At 33.8% G+C, this 21,691-nt stretch overlaps 3 protein-coding genes across 3 annotated transcripts; 2 read left to right on the top strand and 1 right to left on the bottom strand.

The window, feature by feature from the left end:
* Window positions 1-1,637: 1,637 nt before the first annotated feature.
* On the bottom strand, window positions 1,638-3,652 carry LOC149381375 (putative high mobility group B protein 11). The gene is made up of 6 exons (XM_089601164.1): window positions 3,402-3,652; window positions 3,095-3,170; window positions 2,622-2,772; window positions 2,440-2,553; window positions 2,114-2,349; window positions 1,638-1,908 (listed from the first exon to the last, which is right to left on the bottom strand). The coding sequence occupies exons 1-6, from the start codon at window positions 3,602-3,604 to the stop codon at window positions 1,675-1,677; spliced, it is 1,014 nt and encodes a 337-aa protein (XP_089457290.1). The 5' UTR covers window positions 3,605-3,652; the 3' UTR covers window positions 1,638-1,674.
* Window positions 3,653-9,308: 5,656 nt separating this feature from the next.
* Window positions 9,309-11,841, top strand: LOC149381374 (putative pectinesterase 29). Its single transcript, XM_089601341.1, has 5 exons — window positions 9,309-9,556; window positions 9,641-9,800; window positions 10,787-11,017; window positions 11,142-11,389; window positions 11,679-11,841. The coding sequence occupies exons 1-5, from the start codon at window positions 9,309-9,311 to the stop codon at window positions 11,839-11,841; spliced, it is 1,050 nt and encodes a 349-aa protein (XP_089457467.1).
* Window positions 11,842-13,425: 1,584 nt separating this feature from the next.
* Window positions 13,426-20,833, top strand: LOC149381373 (putative pectinesterase 10). The gene is made up of 5 exons (XM_089601339.1): window positions 13,426-13,468; window positions 18,620-18,743; window positions 19,178-19,337; window positions 19,415-19,639; window positions 20,582-20,833. Exons 1-5 carry the CDS (start codon window positions 13,426-13,428, stop codon window positions 20,831-20,833), a joined length of 804 nt encoding a protein of 267 aa, XP_089457465.1.
* The last annotated feature ends 858 nt before the right edge of the window (window positions 20,834-21,691 follow it).

Genomic DNA, 21,691 nt, shown 5'->3' with positions numbered 1-21,691 from the left:
GCTTTCGTGGGGACTCGGAAGGGAAGTTTTTATGGTTGTTTTTTTTTTCCTATAAATATTGGACTGGAAGTACTGTGGAAGCAGATAAGGTCGATTTAGTGTATTTTCTAAATATTTCATTTTTTAGGTGCAAAAGTCCCTAATTTTTAGGTTTTATAATTTTGAAATTTCTGTCCTAATTTTTTTTATTTTGAGTACTTTTGATCTTTTGGCCCATAATCTATTATAAAAATCATCTTTATCATAAATTTAACACCTAACCATCTAAAAACATATTTAAAAAATAAATTATTTTATTAATTCAGAAAAACATTACATAATTAACAATCATTCAAAATAGTTGCATATTTAACAATAACGAATAACATCAACCAAGCAATCAATAATCGAGGATTTAATTAAATTTATATCAAATTAATTACAAATTAAATATAAATCACATTAACAACAACATGCAATTACTCAAATAAACCCATTTAAAATCAACAAAATTAACAATCAAGTGAACAAATAATTTCATAATTAAATTCATAATTAACAATAATGCAATTACTCAAATAAACCCATATTTAAATTCTGATTAAAAAAAACCCATTTCAAATCAACAAAAATTACAAAATCAAGTGATCAACTAATTTCATAATTAACAATCTTCGTAATATATATGAAATTCATAATTTAATTACCAAATCAAATTATCAAACTCCAAATCCATTAAGAAAACCAAATAAATAAAAAATCAAAATCTAGATCTGAACACTTGCCTCGCGGGATCGGCGGAATTCTGCATGATTTGGACAAGTTTTAACAGCCACGAAGGGAAATGGAAGTCTCGCACGAGAATCAGCAAGATCGGAGCAGTTTTAGCGACGGAAGTGGTGAGAAACCCAAAGTTCTTTTCTCGTCTGGTTCTTGCGGGAAATGAGCGAAAATGAGGGATTTGTCTTCGCTTCGCAACACGATTTTGGCGAGAAATGGAGAAAAAAAAAAGATACGCGAGATAACGTGAGAGACATGGTCCAATTCGCAAGTGTTAGTCAACTCGCTCTCATGACCTTTTAAAACGCAAGATCTCGCGCGAGATTTGAATCCCACGATAGATTTAAATCCTTGATACAAAGTAAATCCATACTTCAATGGCCTAGGTGACCGTGTCTAATCCATACTTCAACTTTATTTTTGCTAAATATAATACAAATACGTTGGTAAACAATAGAAATCTATCTCCATCAAATCCCTTAAGAATTCTGATTCATCATCTAAACGACCAAATCACATTTTTTTTCTTCTTTACAATCGTCGATTCTAACCCAAACACACTCAATATCATACATAGGAAAAACATAACAAATAGTCCAGATTAAACACCACCTAGAAAAGCAATACATAAATACATACATGCATATACATACTTATATACACAGGTTCTAGCTAAGTTAAGCTAGGCCCCCAAAATAAAATGTACCGTTTTTGCTTCTTCTGCTTCCTCAAAAGCAGAAAAACCAAAACCCTGCCTACGATCACCTTATTTCTACCAAGAGTACATATTTTACAAACAAACCTTACAAAAAAAAAAAAAAAAAAAAAAAAAAAAAAAAAAAAAAAAAAAACTAAAAAAAAACACACACAAAAAAAAGGGCTGCCCACCACTGAATCTGTTTTTGTTTTCATTGCTTACACATTCTTCTTCTCAGTTACACTTTGCGCCTCTTGCGGGACCGGCGAGTCATGTGTTGTGACTTCAACGGCCGAGTCAACTTTCGCTTGACCGTCCATTCCGCTCGGCTCCTCGAATTCGGCACGGACACGGTACTCACCTTCCGGAAGCTTCCTATTCTCGGCCTCCTTGTGAGCTTTCATTTCTTCACAGACAATTTCCCTGTCCTTGTTACTCTCGTCGATGTACGGCTGCAAATTTAAAAAACAAACAAACAAACAAAAAACCGGGGTCAATCTAGTATAAACATTAGGACAAAACGGGGCTTTAGACGCGAATAAAGATAAAAGACTCATACTTGTCACGCCTGTTTCTAGTCTATTCCTCGAAATTCAGGACACGAAATAAAACTCCCGCCAAATAAATTCCACACGAAAAAAAAAATGCGAACTTTACTTGGCGGTCGAGCTCGGAAAGGTGTTTCCAAGCATCATCGGCCATGAACCGAAAGCTCTTGCCAACAAGCCTCTCTCTGAGGCTTCCTCTGAGCCGTTCACACTCTCTCTTTATGAATATCTGATAAGCCGTCCTTATCCGCTTTGGCCGGCCGTACTTCTGGATTTCCGACTTCTTCTCTCTCGCCTTCGCCGGTGTCCCAGGGCCGACTTGTTTTTGCTCCATCATACTCACCCCTTTATTAAAAAAAAAAAAAAAAATTAATACTCGACAATTCGGCGATCTTAGTTATCTAAAGAGTTCGAAAAGGCTAACGGAGACAGAACTTGTGTAAAATATATTAGGCCCGTCCTTTGCTTTCTTCTTCAGTGCCTCGGGTTCGAAATTCGAGTAGTCTTTCTCCTCATCTATGGTGTCCAAAGCACTCTTGCGCTTGTTTCCTATTAAGAGACTCGGAAACATAAATTACAAATAATGAAGCGCGGAATTGTGGTGATAAAGTCAGTACCTCCGCGCGAAGATCTGTAGAAGTAATGTTGCTCAAACTGGTAGAGGAAAAGAGCATAGGCTCTCTGAAGCTGTTGACTCATACCATTAGCTTTTGTTCCTTTCAGATTCATGGCGGCCGAAACTTCTTCCCATCGCTTGTCCTTGCTCACCTGAAAATTATACCATCTTAATCAAGAACAACAATTAAATGTTGAGAATATCATCAGAAAGTTTGCTTTGTCAATAGCTCTTTAGTAATAGAAATCAATAGCTCATATTCAAATTAATTAGTACTAATGAGTCATGAATGACCCACATATTTGTATTATTTATTTATATTTTTTTTTTTTGTATGCAGAATTGCAGATATTGCTTTACTATTTCTTTTTTGTTTAAAGTATAAAAAAAAATATAACGAGTCTCCACTCTCTCAGTCTCTCTGTGATAAAATGATATAATAAAGAATAAACACCAAAAAAAAAAAAAAAACACCTGATAATACCCGCCTCTTTTAGTGACCTCTTTGTAAAAGTCATGCAAGCTCAGCAATGTCTCTCTCACATTTACCCTAAATATAAATTAAAAAAAAAAAACGAAACTAGATATTAAAAAATTCGACACAAAAAAAAAGCAAGGAAACTAAAATAAACAAAGAGGACTAAAGTAAAACTCATCACTTCTTTATATGCAATGCACAGGAGTTAATAGCGAAAATGACAATCTTTTGGGGCTGAATAAAAAACACAACTTTACAGTCAGTTTTACTTGGATTTAGTCTAAGATAGTCAACACAGCTTACACAAGGTTGACCCCATTTGACTCATAGAGACCATGGAGCTTATTATAGAAGCTCTCAGAGTCGTCCAAAGAGATTTGTTTCTGCTGATCGCACGGCCCAGAGAGAGCGACCGTGAGGCTGTCGCCGTTGGCGCCAAAATCAGAGGATCTCAGGCCGTTGATGATTGGGCTCTCCGGTGGGTCCTCCTCGCTCTTCATTTGCATGGCTGTCTTTCACAGAAACGCTGTTCTTTTCTTCTTTTCTTCTTTTCCTGTTTCTCTTTCGTCAAAGCTTCTCATTACTGTCTATATAGGTATTACCTATTACATGCATTTGATTTTGATATTTTTTTTTTTTTTGCTCTGATAATTTTGATTATTATTCACTTCCTTTTTTTAGGGTATCCACGTGGACCGTTCTAATCCATTGGATGGGATGAGATGATCGAATGTGGGTGTCGGACCTCTCGGTCATCGGAGTGGTTTTTATGTAGTCTTTTGAGGACTCGTGCTTGTCTAGTTAATGGGTTTCTTGGGTTTGGTGTTTTAATTTAGTATAAAAATCAAACCACATAGACATCAAGTAAAATATCGGAAGGAAACGAAAATAACATTTCTAACAAGTGACCTTCAGTTGCTTATTGAAAATGTTATTTTCATTTGATAAATTGGTGTTTTCTATTGTTTATTGGAAATTGAATTTCCGTTAAACTTAATGAAAATATGGATTTCCGTTAAATTCCAACAATTAATTAAGAAAAATAAAAATCAAATTTAAATGATAAATGAAAAAGGACTAAACTGTTAAATTTTTTAAAAAAATTACTAATATGTAAACTGAATTATATAATGAAAATTTTAAAAACTTAAATGTATAATCAAAATTACATAAACTAAACTATATAACAAAAATTAGATGAAAAATTTAATTATGTAATGAAAAATTTAAAAACTAACTATATAACAAAAAATAGAATATAAATTTAATTATATAATAAAAATTTATAAACTTAAATATATAATTTATATGAATAGATTGTTGTAGATCCAATGACTGAAATTTAATTAAAAAAAAACACCTCACTCGTATAACAAGTCAGTTCGGGACCCACTGCCTCTTTTCATTTTAATGTGTGTACAACTTTTTGTAGCAGTAGTTCACATCACACACAAAACCAACCATATTATATGTATACGTTAATATGAAGTAAACATACACACAAAACCTGCAGTACACACAAAAGAAAAGGGACTAAATTATTAACCATTTAAAACTTTTTGGCCCATATATAAGTTACATAGTACACAGTACACACACAACAGAGAGCCATATATACACGTTACACACACACACATCCTCGGTCAATCCAACGGCAATATGCCTTCCGACACCTTCCGGCAGCCTCTGCCATTTCCGTGTCCCACGCGGAAGAAAACTGCCATTTCCGTGCCACGCGGCAGACGACACTTCCGCGAGGCCCACTTCACGTGCGTAAGTCGTTCCTTTCGTGCGACTCCCGTCCTAGAAGCCAGGATGACATAGGCATATAGCGTAGTATCATTTTAATTTATAATAAAAATCAAACCACTTATGTACTCCGTAGTATATCATATTGAGATGTCTAAATATTAAAATATCGATATCGAAGCTTAGATTTTATTAATATATTGAGTACCGGTGGATATAAATATATCGAGTATCGACGGATATATCGACATGCATCTTAATAATTTTAATACCGATTAACGATGATACCGATGATATATTGACTACCGCCGGATATATCGACAAAAATTCTATAACAAATAGATATTATGTATATATCATTTAATGATACATATAACAATTATATTTTAAATAGATATTATATAACATATATATATATATATATATATATCTATAAATATTCTTAATGAATGAATATATAACATTTATTTGAATTTTGAACCACTTCATTTTAACTTGAAGCAAGGGAGTGGAAAAATAAATAAAATTTACCTAACAAATAGAGTTAACCTTATTGTGAAACTAAAAAATTGAAAGAAATCACTCCATATAAACTTGTAGGGTTCTATGAATTTTTAGAAACAACAATGTGTCTTTGTTGGCCCCAGAACTCAAGTTTAAATTTTAGGCCTGTTTAGGGCCATAAAAATCATTATTCGAAGAATAATTTTCAATTTTTGCTATTATAGTCATTTTTCCATAAAAATCGATATTTGAGGAATAAAATCGATATTTAAGCTGTTATAGTCATTTTTATACCGAACTTCTCATTTTTCCTTGATATCGTGGGTATTTTGAACCTTTGTCTATATATGGCATAATTTTTCACTAAGATCTTTTTCTCTGTTCTGCGTCGTCCTCGACCACCTCCTTCCCTCCACCCTATATGGTGAGCTTTGCTTTTCAGGCCGGTCGCCGTCGAGCTCATGCACCTCTACAACTACCAGATCCGCCACGTGATTCGCCCCCGCCTCGTTCCTCGACCTCTCATCCCACAAGAGCCTTTGCATCAACCCCCCGCAAAGTTTTCTTTTCCGACTCCAGCGAGTCCGTCGAAGTGCTTTCCGGAAGACCACTGCGTTGTGGGTCCGATGTATTTTGTTCGACAGCTCCGGTGAAACGTGGCTTTGGTTATTTCGTGTTGGTGGTACCTCGGTGGTGTTGGTATTTATTTTTATTATTTTCTATGGTTTTTTCTTACCTTGCTCACATTTTCCGTCTGTATTTTGAACTTGTGTTGATTTGTTTTATGTTGTGTTTTGGAGTCAGATTAGCCGTCGTCCACATTCCCGCTCAAAAAAGTCAAAGTTTAGGGAAAGTTAAGGTGTTTTTCGTGAAGAAAGTTGAAAGAAGAGATAAGAAAAGTGTGATAAGATTTGTGAGATTGTCATTGAGTTAGTTAGTGAAGTTTGAGTCGCTAGGTTAACGTTAAAGCCACATTTTTTTTCATATCCTACTCATTGACCTGAGTCTAGCGTTATAAGCCAACATAGACGTATGAACTTTCATTAGCCTTGTCTAAATTAAGTGGAGAGTAAAAGGGGAAAAGTCTTTTGGTTTTCCAAGTTCAACTTTGAACATTCTTAATCGAGTTTTGCATGTTATGGATAGGTGAGAAAGTCTTTGATATATTTTGACTTGGGTTTGAAACAAATTCGCACACACGGGAATTTTCAAACAAGATTAAGCCAACTGAGAATGATCGATCACTTGTGTTCCTTAAGCTTTAATTGTGGCTGTTCTTACTTGTGAAGTTGATTTTCTCTAGGGGGAGACGTTTAAACGTGTTCAAAGCTCATGTTAAGCACTCATTTTTAGTTTAGCTTCTTTTGTTATTTTGTATAGTTATGTTTTAAATAGCTTAGTTTTGTATAGTTTTGTTTTGTTACTTGATATAAGTAACAGTTCAAGTTTGGGAGTATTTGATAATTAAAACTCATCCACACTTATCATTATCCTTTAAGCTAGAAGCGAAGCTTCTTATTAGGGAATTTGATGTTATTTTGTAGTTTTTAGTGTATTTTCAGGTACAAGAGCGTGAGAGAAGGTTATTGATCAAAACGGGCAAAAACACAACAAAATGGTGCAAGTTACGGCCAATTGAAGTCATGGAAAAAAGTCAACATATCTCGACCAACAAGGACGACATGACGCATCGCGTCGGTAAGCCAGAAATCCAAACAGAGAGCTAGACGCGTTGGTGACGCGACGTGTTCACAGGAAGACGCGACATATCCCTTGCATGACGCGTCGCGTGGATGACGCAGTCCTTGGATCTATTCCAAGGATCCCAAATGCTCCGAAAACACACAGTTGAGAGTCTTATACTCTTAGTTAGGTCATTGTAACACAACACTCAATATTTTTATATTTTAGTTTGAGAGCTAGGTTTTGAGATAAGCCATTGAAGACCTTGAGCTTTGGATTGTTGAAGAAGAAGACGGAGTGAATTGAAAACTCTCTCCATTTTCATCGTCACTCTTATAGGTCACTTTTTTCTCTTCTCTCTTCTTAGTTTGAACTCCATTTCCTTTAGTGCTTTTGATTTTATTTATTTATTGTTTTATTGAGTTGGATATTGGCACTTTTGGTCTAGAGTTAATGCATTTTGTTGGTTGTTGAAGTTTGCATTTGAGTCTTCTTTGTTTCTTGCTTTGTTTCTTTTACTCATTTCTATTATGCTTTGTTTGTTTAAAATCATGAGTAGCTAAGTTGTTAAAGTGGTGCGATGTAATAAGTGAGTTGATTTCGATTGGTTAAAAGCTTTAGATTAGAATTGTGCTTTATGGTTGAATAGATAGGAGAATTCTATGGGATTGGATTGTGTGTCATCTTTAATTAGTCTAGCTAGCTAATTAGTAAATCCATGAGCTAGTTTAGAAAGCGAGAGGTAATAAACGAGGGAGCTCTATCCGTCTCTCATCATTCACCTACCTAGAGCTATAAAAAGACTAGGGGTATATGTAGCTGTTTGAAATCTTGGGGTAAATGCGGTTATTTGTTTTAATATAATCCAAGTCGAGATGTGTAAGTTCGCCAAATAGCTAGATCCCTAAAGACTCAGAGAATTTAGTGGATATTTTAGGGGATTTAGACTAAGTTTTCTCACTCTAACCCGAGCTTAGAATCATTACCTTAGCCAATTGAGTCGATGAACTAACGAAGTTGCGCCCCTTGTTTTTTTTTTTTTTTTTTGGTTTTTTTTTTTTTTATCGTTGTTAATTGCCTTGACTTATTCTGGCATTCAAGATAGTATCACTCTGAAAAATATTTTAAAAAAAACCCACTTTTTATATTTTCATAACTCAAAAAGAAAAGCTAGTGAGTTTACATCGAAAATTGTCCAAATTCCTTGTGAGATCGATTCATGCTTTATGCACTTCTACTGCTTTACGACACGTGTGCTTGCGTTGTGCTGAGTTTTCTTTAACGCAAAAATTATCCACTAGTGCATACATCAACCGACACACTCTTCAAGTCGACCAACTAGCACTCAAGCGTCGGCACACCATGCCGAGGCAAAGGCCAACCACTCTACATAAAGAAAGGCTGTCACTCGCCTGTCGCGCATCTGGAGAAAGATCGACACCACAAGCGTGAAGTTTTGGGTCTTGGCGAGCGAGCCCAAAGAAAAAGCCAAAGGACGGGCCGACCACTCCCATCAGCCCATGAGCTCAAAATACGGGGTCGGCGTTTAGTCTTTTTAGAAAAGTTACATAAATAATGTTTTTGAAATATAGCATTTATAAATAAATAAATAAAAAGTGTTTTAAATCTTTATAAAAATAGTATTTTATTTTCAAATTGTAAACTGTGATTTTTCTTATAAATAAAGGTGTAAACGGTAAAAAAAAAATGTTAAATGAAGAAAAAAAAACAAATAAACAATTTTTTATTTATGTATACATATAAAGAAATATAATTGTTTACCACTTGAAGAAAAAAAACTGTCAACTATTTCGAGTTTAGACACGAAATTATTGCGATTAGTTTTAAAAACGCATTACTACATGCAATTTCGACCTTTTTTTTATGGTGAATACTAAATATTATGAAATAAAATCATAGATATTGAATAACCAGCCAACAAATAACAGTTCCAAATCAAAACTACTAATCCACTAATCGCCTTACATACGTTTTCTAGAGGAAGATCAGCTCTTGATTTCGAAGGCAATATTTCTAATAAAGTTCTCATATTAAACTAGGAATTGCATATTAATCATGAAAATTCCTTGGATATATTTACCTTTCAAAATAAACACAATAAATGAAAATTTTGGAAAATCACCATTAAATCGATCACAATACACGGGCTTATAAATATACAAGGCAACAGTCATACATTTTGAATCTCATTGTTGCATCTTCTTTTTTAAGAAAAAACAAAATTTGAGTTTCACTCAGTTGTTTACTCTAAAAATGAGTTTCCCACAGCTGTTCACTGCTCTCATCCTTCTACTGGGAACTATGCCCATTTCTTCTTACTCTCGATATAGTCTCACAACACCAAATATAAACGACATCAAACGAGGTGTCGTTTCTCGGACCATCACGGTCGATCAACACGGCGGAGGAGATTTCAAGACAGTGCAACAAGCCATCGATGCCGTAGTACCTTCTACAAACCAGTCATGGATTCTCATCCATGTCAGAGCAGGAATCTACTTGTAAGACACGTGTCGTATATGCATCGTAACTAAGAAAAAAAAAAACTAGAGTTAATTAATGATTATATATATTTATTTGTGAAGCGAAAAGGTGACGATTGCTCGGGAGAAGCGATTCATCGCTCTGGAAGGAGAGGGTATGGAAAAGACTATTATAGCCTTCGGCGAAGGTGGAAATTCGATTGAGAGCACTACGTTTAAGATGTTTGCAGATAAGTTTGTTGCGCGCGATATTTCCTTCTTGGTACGTCATATTTATTTTAGAAATATTTCGGAATAATATAATCGCAGGAGAATCATGTTAAAACTTAAAAGACGGAGCCAGAAACTTAAATTTAAGGGTTAATACAAAAAAAAAAAAAAAAACAGAGGGACTAATTAAAAAAAAATATATAAATATATAACTTTTAAAGGAAAACTAGGACCTGGCGATGTTTTTAAAATTGAAAAAATGATATGAAATAGCTTATTCAAACTATGACTTTTGCAAAATAGTCATAGTTTCATTAGATATAGCAAAATAGCCAATTGAGAGTACTACGACTTTTAATCCTACCTCGATTAATTTTAATCTAGCCTTCATAAAACTTACATTCTGTCTTTATAGTTCGTTGGAATTAAATTTAATCCAGCCTAGATTAATCTTACTTTGGCTAGTTTGTTTATAGTTGGCAAACTATGACTATTTTGCAAAAATTAAGTTCTATTTGGCTATATCAGTCTTTATCAGTTTATTATAATATTTTAAGCAATCTTACCGTTTTATTAGGTTTATATCTTCTTATTTCTTTCACTTTGGCTTCAAAACTTTTTTACAAACTTATATCCTATTATTTTTTATGGAATTTATGACATATATATCTCAGTTTTAAATGAAAATGGGTCATATTTAATAATATATTCATCCAAAGACATGGCATATGAGACCTAACTAAGGAAAAAAAAGGCCGCACATCAAGATTTCTAAATTAAAAAGTATCATTGTTAAGTTTATATCGCCGAGTTGCCCAATTTAAAACGCAATAAATAATTTATATACTAAAATTGAGTACAGAAAACGTAATGCAGCAAAGCTGCAAAACACTCATCCGCGTTTAAAACAAATTATTTCTTAAAAAAAAAACCCCCCAAAAAAACGTTACAAAGTGAATGAATGCTGCATGATCACATGAAATATGTGTACGTTTGAACCTAGAAGTTTTCTTAATTATTCGTTCTTGAATATGGTAGAATACATATAACCGCGGAACGGATATGCCAAGAATAAACGACTATGCGGGGCATAAAATATTATGGGCACCCGCGGCTCTAATTATGGGAGACGAAGCGAGTTTTTATCGATGCGGATTCGCTAGCGTTCAAGACACACTCAGTGACTTCCAAGGCCGTCACTATTACGAATCGTGCTACATTGAAGGCGCCGTAGATTTCATATGGGGTAATGGACAATCATATTTTACGGTACGAAGTTCTTTTCTTATCTTTGGAAACAAGTGTTCGCAATATGTTTTCCGATATCTTTTTGGCCATCCGAACATTATACTACAAAAAAGTATATATTAAAGTCGATAATTATTAAATGCAGGGATGCAACATAAATGTGACTACGTCGATATTGGGAATAGGGTTCACTTCTTATATCACGGCCCAAGGACGAGAGGCTCCAAACCAAGAGACTGGCTTTGTTTTCCATTCGAGCCATGTGTTTGGGACGGGGCCCGCGTTCCTCGGGAGGGCGCTTAGGAAATTCTCTCGAGTATTGTTTTACAATTGTCTAATTGACAATATTGTCGTCCCGCAAGGTTGGGATGCATGGATGGGAACCGGTCACGAGTAAGATTAAACAAAATTTATTCAAATCTACTTTTTTTTTACCTTTTATAAATATATATATATATATATATATATATATATATCATCGTCAAAAATTAATTAATTTATCAAATCAACTTTTTTATGTCAAAAAATAGATAATTAATAGTCTTCTATTTTTTTTTACACAATATATCCAGAGTATCAAATGAGGGGATAAATTCGAGTTAACACGTTTCTATATTTCTTCTTATAGTTTTTTTTCCCTTATCTTCTTTATTTATACATATTTCTCTATTTTATTTTGTAGGGATTTGATTAAATTTGCTGAAGTGGGATGTAAAGGACCTGGATCAGATGTGTCTAAACGAGTGCCTTGGGTGAAGCATTTGGAATTTAATGAATTGGACACTTTGATTAATGTGAACAAGTTCATCAATCAAGACGGATGGCTTCAGAGCCAAATCCAATAAGCATAAGAAGATCATCTAAAACCTGCATTTTCCTGTTGAGATTAGACTCTCTTTTTTGTCTTTCTTTCATTCTTCCTTTTATTTTTATTTTTAGATTTGAGAGAGTGCATGTCATAAAATTGACATCTTTCTAATAATCCAGCGTGAGAATATTTTAGGCTCAAAATGTATAAGATTCTTCTTTGAAGAGTTGTTGAAAATGGATCATATGTGTGTCTCATTCTTGTCCCCTAATAAAAATAAGACACATCTTCAATTTTATAATTATTTTTTAAACAAACTTTTTAATGATAAATTATATCTACTAACCCACTATAATTAAGTGGTACCTAAAATAGCCTAGTGGTAATTTCACACCACCTCCTGTGTGAATGTCAAAAAAAAAAACCCACTATAATTAAAATTGCAAATTCGCCAACATTTCTAAATGTTCAATATATTAGCCAAAAAAAAAAATGAAATGACATTCAACTTGTTTTCACGACAACAACGGCTGTAATTAGTATTTGTTGTATTGTCTTTTTTACTAATTACATGGGCTTAAAGGTGATGAGGTGGATTATTTGATTCGAGTGACATAGATGGAAGGGAGTGAGTATCCAAATTCGTTAAAAATGTGTGTCATATGTCCATACCCTAGTTTTTTTTTATAGGCTTATTTGCATTTATGATCCTAATTAACTATGAGCACCACTCAAACTTCTAAACGATGTCATTAGCACTCTCACTTTGAAATTTGGCGATTATTAACCTTTTTCCCAGCTTTAAATATGTAAACAAAATTACAAGTGCAATTCGCGTAATGGTATTTTTTGTGATGAAATAGTCTATTCATGTTATAAAAATATGTTGTCTCATTATAAGTTGGCAGAACACTATAAACTATTGAAAGTTTTTACCAAAGACTTTTCTCTCTCCGCAAAACTCTCTCTCTGCAAAACCCTCGTTTAAAGTTCTAACCCTCTGCTTTCTTGCCGCCGCCCCCCTGGGAACCGGACGTCGGTGGTACGACTCCGACCCGGGGGGAAGGCGAAGGTCGCGTGTCTTCGCGAGTGGTGGCTTCTCCGGAATCGATCTTCTCTTGACCTCGCACGACTTCCAAGGCGGTGAACGTGGGCATTTTCATATCTGAAATCTCAGATCTGATTTTGGGTCCGTAGTGAAGGTTGGCTTTGTCTTCTTCTCCGACCGGGACTGGTGCAGCGCTTCCGCCGGAGGTTCTTGCAGCAGCCGTGTTCATCGTGCTCCACCGGAGAAGGCATAAGCGGTCCATCGGGGATCCATGGCTCAGTTCGGCGTCTGCCTCGTCGTCCCGGTGGTTCGGTTCCTCCTCGGCGAGGGTGCCTCCGTCGCGGTCCTTGTGGGGTGGGAGGTCTTTGAGAGCTTTTTCTTTTCCTTTGAGCATGAGCAAGACGAAGATAATATTACTTTAGTTTTGTGTTTTGATTTCTTAGTATTAGTTCATGCTGGTACTGTAGTGAATCTTTATTTTTATTGTTGTGCTTTGGTTTTTTTGACTTGTTTAGGAGCCGGATTAGCCGTAGTCTCCTTATCCGTAATGGATTTCTTGTTAGGTTTTGATCTATGCAGGTGGAAGAGTCATCTTCTTCGTGGTCATCGGACCAAGGTTGGGTGGATTTTTCCACCGCCAATCTTTGGGTTTTTGAACGAGCCTCTTGTGTGCTCTATTGGTGCTTGTAATCCTTCTCGTTGTCGGAAGTATGCACATTATGTACTTTTACCGGATCTTAGTGTTAGATTCGCTTCGACTTAGGTCTTGGTGTTCCTTGTACTAAGGTGTTATTCCCCTGTATGAATGGGTTTTTTACCCAATTTTAATGGAAAATCCGTTTCTTCAAAAAAAAAAAAAAAGTTGGCAGAACACTATAGAGAGCATTGAGTAGCATATATTATTGGAAAAATGCCGGATTTGAGCATATAAAATAACACAAACTACAATGTCACCCTTATAAATAGAGCCACGGGAGTCTCTTGCTTTAAATTTCATCTTAAAATTTATAATATATATGTAAAATGGTCACGTATTTTAATATTTTAAAATTCACGGACAGCTTCGTAAAAAAATTAAAGAATAATATGCAAAAACAAAAAATTAGGTAAATAGCTAACTAAAACGTATGGAATTGTTATATAGCCAACGTTTCATAGATCTTAGAAAAATAGTCATTACGATGACGGGCCTAATAAATGAAAGTGATTATTTACCTAAGATTTACATCTGTAAATATATGAAAGTGACTATTTATCTAAGATTTACAAAACGTTGACTATTTAGCCATATCAAACTGTAAATATGGTTATTTACCTAATGTATTTCTCTTCGCTATACGCACCAACTTGAAAATGAACATATGTAATTATAAGATATCAATTTGAATCTTTTTAACGTCTCAAATCTAAACATTCACTACTACAAAATACCTATTAGAAGTCGCTATATTTGCGTCGGGTACATTTTTGAGCGACGCATAACCTTATTTTTTGGAGCTCGTTTGACGTGGAAAAGATTGAAATTAATGCATTTTAATTTGATTGGGCCGCGTAGCCTGGCGTCGCTCAAAAAGCAAGCGACGTGGGGCGTCGCTCGCTTTTTGAGCGACGCCAGGTATCTGAGCGACGTGGCGTCACTCAAAAAGCGAGCGACGCCCCATGCCACGTGGCCTGGCGTATTTTTTAAATATTAAAAAAAAAAAGATTTCTGGCGTCGCTCAAATAAAAAGCGACGCCAGCCTGGAGTCGCTCAATTTTTGAGCGACGCCAACCTGGAGTCGCTCAAAAATTGAGCGACGCCAGATACACGTGACGTGGCGTCGTCCCCCCCCCCCCCCCCCCCCCCCCCCCTTTTTTTTTTTTTTTAAAAATGCATAAGTCTCGAGATTTCGCACAACAGTTATCACTTCATCTTCTTCTTCGACATTTTCTCTCCAAAAACCCCAAAATCCTCCATTGAAACCCATCTCCACCACCATTACACATCTCCACCGACCACCTCCACCACCATTACACATCTTTAGCACTTTACTCCGGCCGGCGTCGTGGTTTTGGTGAACGTTTTCAGTTGTGACGCACGGGTAAGAGATTAGTTTTAGGGTTTTTTTAGGTTTTTTTTTCTATTTTTTTTATTTCATGATGTTATGAGTAAAGATTCTTAGGTTTTTTTTTATTGATTTCGGTGTGAAGGATGTACATTTGTTGTTATTTACCGCCGTCCATTTTGATCTTCTTCATCATGTTATTCCGAGAAGCAAGAACGCCGCGAGCCATCAAGGTGCCGGCTCGAGAAAGAATCACCGGGAGAGAGAGAACACACACCGGGGAGTCGGAATCTCACAGAGATTTGGTGAGAAAATCAAACCCGAGTTGGATTTTTGGAAATCTAGGGTTTTGCTCTTAGATTGGGAATTTTGATTTCTGGTTGGGATTTGTAAAATTGAAGTGGATTTGATATGGATTAGTAACTGAATAGTATTGATTTGCGCTCGAAATTGTGAATTGAAAGCATTTGTTTGAGTTTCTCATGAATTTTGGACGAGATTTTAAATTTAGGGTTTATGAATGTTTGAAATTGGGGGTTCTTAATTTTGAATATGATATAGAGATTCTGAGATTATTTTCATGATTATTGGGAAAATTATAGTGGGTAAACGTATTTTTTAAATATTAAAAAAAAAAAGATTTTTGGAGTCGCTCAATTTTTGAGCGGTGGCGTCGCTCAATTTCTGAACGACTCCAGGCTGGCGTTGCTCAATTTTTGAGCGACTCCAAGCTGGCGTCGCTCAAAAATTGAGCGACTCCAGGTTATTAAGCGACACTAATAAAAAGAGCGACGCCCAATTAAAAAACCCGTCAATCTAACGTGGCGCTTACGTGGAGCGTCGCTCGATCATAAGCGACGCCAAACCTTTGGGTGTCACTAGCATATGCGTCGCTAAAAAAGCGACGCCCAAAATATAACGCGTCGCTTTTTGAGCGACTCTAAAAGGGTATTTTGTAGTAGTGATTTTACACATTTTTACTCGTAGTGCAAAAGAATACGTACGCACACATATATATGAGTGTTTTAGAGTCTTGTATAATTTTTCCCTTCACCTTTTAGGTAAATATATACTTGTCTATACATTATCACTCCAGAAATTAAGAAGAAAACAAATCAAGACAATAAGAAAACATATATACAAAATAAAACGTTTCATCGCTAGCTAGATAATTGTTTCGTCAAAATGAAATAATTATAATTATAAAAAAAAGGTACTAATTTATGGTAGAAGAAAGTCTATTGACCGAAGGAACCAATACGTTTTAGTGAAATTAAAAAATTAGGTTGAAGACAAACCTCCCAAATTCTAAGCCATCATGTTCTCTCTCCAAAAAAAAAATCAAGACTTGCACATTTAATCTTCGGTGCCGTCGCCACTCCTGAGATAAAGAAACTCCGATGATCTCGACCAATAGAGAACTCTTGACTTAAAGGAAGGTACTTGTGAATGTAGGATTTGACCTCCCCACAATAATAATCAGTTGGGCCTAAGCCCTAGTGCGGACCTGGGGATAATGACTTCAGCGCGGCCCAAGCCCAGCTCGTTCGAGACTGGAACCTGATTTTCACATCGTCAACTCGGAAGAAACGGTCTCCATCCGATTATTTCGTTCTCACCAGCTCAGGTCAAAGCGCATAATGCCTCCTCGACGACCTCCAGTGCGACCGCTTGTCCTTCAGATAGACGATCAAGATGGAGCGACTTTGGCTATAAATAGACTAGATCTAGTCAAGAAATGAGATCAGTTTCTACTTTACTATTATCATTGTTATTGTCGAATTTGTACGTGAAATCTTAGTTGACCTCGTCATCTTTCAATGCTTCGAGCTCGACCCTAGTTATACTCGTTCGATCAATATTCAACAAAAGCATACTCTCTTAATTATTATTTATTTCTATTCATTTCTTCTCTATTATTTTTGTTATATTTCAGATTTATTCAATTTTTATACGACGAATTCTTAAGATCCACCAAAATACAAATAAAATGACACCCTAAATATAATCTATAGTTTCGTGATTATTGAGGGACCGAATCCGACATCAACAATACTTTTTTATATTTATATTCTTTTTCACGTTGTGCTTTTTATGTTATGTTTCAATAATACAAACTTATTAGATCGGGTTTTTGTACCGCCCGATCTTTAATCAGAGGTTTTTTTTAGTATTTTTTCAGATCTGATTCTCAGATCTAAGATATGGTCTTCTTTGGGCATGGATCTCAATCGGGTAAGACTCCTAACATCGCAATATGCAGTAGACGGATAACCAACAGATTATTTTGTTGTAATTATGATTGTTTGTGGTCTATTTTCATCTTCTTCATGTATAATTAAGTTTTTAAATTTTTTTTACACTATTTTTTGTAATCTAAGCCTTTGACGTTTATTTAAATATTTTTTTGAGAGATCTTTTATAAAATAAAATAAAATAAAGTCTATTGACCAATTAATGGAAGTATGCAGTCTTTGTATTATTTAGCTACTTCCAATCAAGATTTAAATGTTGTTTTTATGTGGTTCATGGCAAACCGAAGAGAAAATTTATGAAAAATGAAATATATATATATATATATATATATATATATTATTTAAGAATATTGGTCTTAATAGAGAAAAGCACAAAAATATTTGAAAATATCAAAATTTCCAACTAAATTCGACGAGTTTTTATAAGTTTGATCTAAGTAGAGGAAAGACTCCGAAGAAAAATATTTTGTCATCTACGTGTTGCAAATGAGTGTATTTAACAATTTAATTACTTGGAGTATTATATTCTAAAATACAATTTGTATGTACATATGATACATATGTATAGATAAATATAGACCATAATCAATACAAATACATTATCATACCGTAAAGTTCCTATGCTTCAAAAAAGTATATTTCTCTAATGATCATACAGTACGGCAGATAACTTGCCTTTTCAAGGAAAATGTATAATTTTTTATTTTTTATTTATTTTTTATCGCAAATTCGCAAAGTGAAAGGACAATCAATAATAATCTTGTTTCTTTCTCTAAAAAAAATTATAATTCATTAACGTTATTGATGAAATGTTAGGAATATCTTTTAAATGAGGATAAAATTATTACCAGCCCTATTTGCAGACATCTCCGATCATAATTACTCTTTATTTACTTCAATAGTAAAGCAGTTCAAGATTTTCTTTCTTGGATAAAGAATTTTTTACGGACATTTACATAACTAGAAAAGTATCACGATCATCGCCTTGTTTGCAGACACAAAACTGCCCAAATCAAATAAATAAAAATTAATCGTGATCACGGTGAAAAAATTTGTTATGCCTCACCTAATAACCACCCGAACATGATTTCCTCTTAAAAATAATAAAATAAACTAGATTTTTACTCTGAATTAGTAGCACAAAACTACAAAATCTAGAAAAATCTGAATTATCATTTTCCTTGAAAATCCAGGATTATAGTGTCCATACTTAAAAACTACAGTTCTAAAACTCCACTATAAATATCTCCACCAAAACTAACTAACCATTCAATTAATATAGCGCAAATACGTAACATATTATATCATACTCAAACGCAGAAAATAATAAAAAAACACACACAGACACGTATAGACACAATATGCAATTTATACATCCACGTAGTCTATTTTTCCTCATATTAGTTTTCTCAACGGTTGTGACGGGAATTCGTCGTGAGCCAAATCATAAAAAATGGGTAAAAATAGCGTCCACCATTATTGTCAACCCGAACGGCCAAGGAAATTTCAATACTATTCAGGCAGCCATAGATTCGATTCCCTTCGGCAACATCAATTGGGTTCAAATCCAAATTGCTCCAGGCATATATACGTATGTATATAGTCATTATATTCTGCTACACCAATTAATGCATTTATTTATTTATTATTGTTCTAGTGATTTGTTATGTCCTAACGCCTAGCTAGATAGGCTGGGAAGAAGATAACAACTAGCAATTTAATTTATATATAACGAATTTAAATCCCAGCGATAGAAGTTCAAAGTGTGTGTGGTATTTTTTTCGATCGGTCTTTTTACAAATAAATTCAGTAGCGAAAAAATTACCCTACCCCACGTGTTTTACACAAAGATTTTTTATACTAGCATATTTAAAAAAAAAAAAAACACCCGATCATTTTTTTTTCTATGCCTTTTGTGACTATTGTTTCCACGTATGTATATATATATATATATATATATATATATATATATATATATCCTATATAATATATCATTTGGATTTTGAATCGTTTATATATAAACAGTGAAAAGGTGACTATACCTAAAGGGAAATCATACGTTTATCTGAAAGGACAAGGTCGTCAGAAAACAGTTGTAACATTTGACGACCATGCACAAACTGATACAAGTGCTACGTTCTCGTCCCACCCAGATTACGTTCTTGTCCAAGGCATTACATTCAAGGTAATCTTTGATATAATATAACATAGGAGTCCTGATTTTGTTTTTTTTTTTTACACATTTAAATTATTATGGTGCAGAATTCGTATAACCGTGCGATGAACTATCACCTTTCTTCCTCTTCTTCGGACATAAGACAAGCCCTTTCGGCAAGAATTTATGGTGATAAATCGGCGTTTATCGGATGTGGCTTCGTAGGGTTTCAAGACACGCTTTGGGATGCAAGCGGTCGTCATTATTTCAAGAACTGCTACATCGAAGGCGGTGTGGATTTCATTTTTGGTTCCGGCCAATCTTTCTATGAGGTATATGATATATATCATGATTTTATGGATAAAAATAAAAGGTTCTATTAGGTAAATAACCACATTTACAGTTTTTTTTACAGTTTAATATTGTTAAATAGTCAACGTTTCGTAAATCTTAGATAAATAGTCATTTTCATATATTTACAGAACTAAATCTTAGGTAAATAGCAACTTTCATTTATTATGACATATCATCTTTATGACTATTTAGTTAAGATTTACGAAACGTTATATAGTAATTTCAAACGTTTTAATTGACTATTTACCTAATTTTTTGAAAATAAAATGCATAACATGCAAAATAATTAAATAAGTGGTTAATTTGAAATATAGTATATATGTCAGATAAAACGGTCTTGATATTATTATTTAAAATGTATCATGAATATTTTTCCATGATAAAGCATTTTTAATCTATAAAGGCTTTGAACTTTAAAACATATCGAAAAATGTTGTTTTTCAAATTTAAGATTATAGTTTTTCAGTATATATGTAATCAATATATAATTAAGTACGTTCCTCAAAATATATATTACATAGAATGCTTTAGTAAAATGTGCATGAACACATGATTATGAGATCGTGTACATTTTTAATACTGTATATACAAAAATCAAACTGAAAACAATGAGCAAGTATGCAAAACTATTGAATGTGGGTAAAATGACATTTCAACGAATGAACGAACACACCAACCATATTCTATGTAAAATAATTACACAAGTGATTTTTCGCAGTAACTTAAAAAAAAAAAAAAAAAAAAACCCAAGCCGACGTGTACTAATTATTTAGATTAAAACTAAAAAAAACCAAAAGACAAACCCTAATTCCCATGACAAGAAGAGTCTTTTGTATTTAGTTTTCTACATTTTCAAAATATTTAGAATAAAATAATACCACACAACAACCAATAACTTACCAATGTGTTCAAATGTGCAGAACCCATTGATAAACGTGACGATTGGGACACTAAAAGATAACACATTGGGATACATCACAGCTCAGGGAAGGAGCTCGGTCGATGACACAAGCGGGTTTGTGTTCAACGGCGGTGCTGTTTTTGGGACCGGAAAAACGCTTTTGGGGAGAGCTTACGGAGGCTATTCCAGAGTCATATTTGATGCCACCAAATTGGGGGATGTCATCGCACCTCAAGGATGGGATGCTTGGGATTATCAAGGCTCAGAGTAAGTATATATTAAGTTTCTTTTTTCTTTTTGCTTGTAATCATTTTTTTTTTTTTGTAATGACGTTTTAAGTTGCGGATTTTTAGCCCCTGTATTTTCAACTAAAAATTGCATGTTTCAAAACCTATAACTAATTATTAATGTGTATTTAGTAATTAATATCAGTGTGTATTGCTAATTTTTTTTCAAATATTTATCGATATAATTCACAAAAATATAAGCATTTGTATTTTAGCCAACATTTTGTAATATTTCGTAATAATAATAAAAAAATATGACGTAACCAACTTTATTTACACATATTTACTAAAAATTTACTATACGTTAATAGATTTACGTGTCTATTTATAAAAAATTACCGAAACTTTGGTTATTTAGAAATTTATAACGTTACATATGTCTAGATATAGTCATTGGACCATTTTTTTATTATAAAAATTTATCACTAAAAATAAATATAACTTCTTTTTTACTTATACCCTTTGTTTTTAATAAATTAAGCAACATAATCATTAGGGATATTGCTAAATCTCGCATTGTAACACTACTAGTTATCCTTTGGATATAATGTCTAACCTTTTTGTTTAAAATTAATTAGTTTATTATTTGGGAGTTTATTTTATTTATATATCATAAGACATTTATATAATGTTCAAGCTGGATAAAACCACTCTAGTTATAAAATAAAATATAAAAACGTGTCGGTTGCATCCATAATTTATTATTTAAAGAAAAAACAACAAATTATTACATTTTCTGAATTTATTTTATTATAGACCTATCACAATAAATAATTTGTATCAATGAACCAAATTCATATCTCATGACATATGATATTCAATATTGTACATAATTAATATTT

The sequence above is a fragment of the Urtica dioica genome, chromosome 11, assembly GCF_054948205.1.
Source record: "Urtica dioica subsp. dioica isolate 48M chromosome 11, U.dioica_male_clone48M_v1_H2, whole genome shotgun sequence".
Taxonomy (NCBI): domain Eukaryota; kingdom Viridiplantae; phylum Streptophyta; class Magnoliopsida; order Rosales; family Urticaceae; genus Urtica; species Urtica dioica.
The sequence above is the reverse complement of the archived record's forward strand: the minus strand, read 5'-3'. Positions and strand labels throughout refer to the sequence as shown.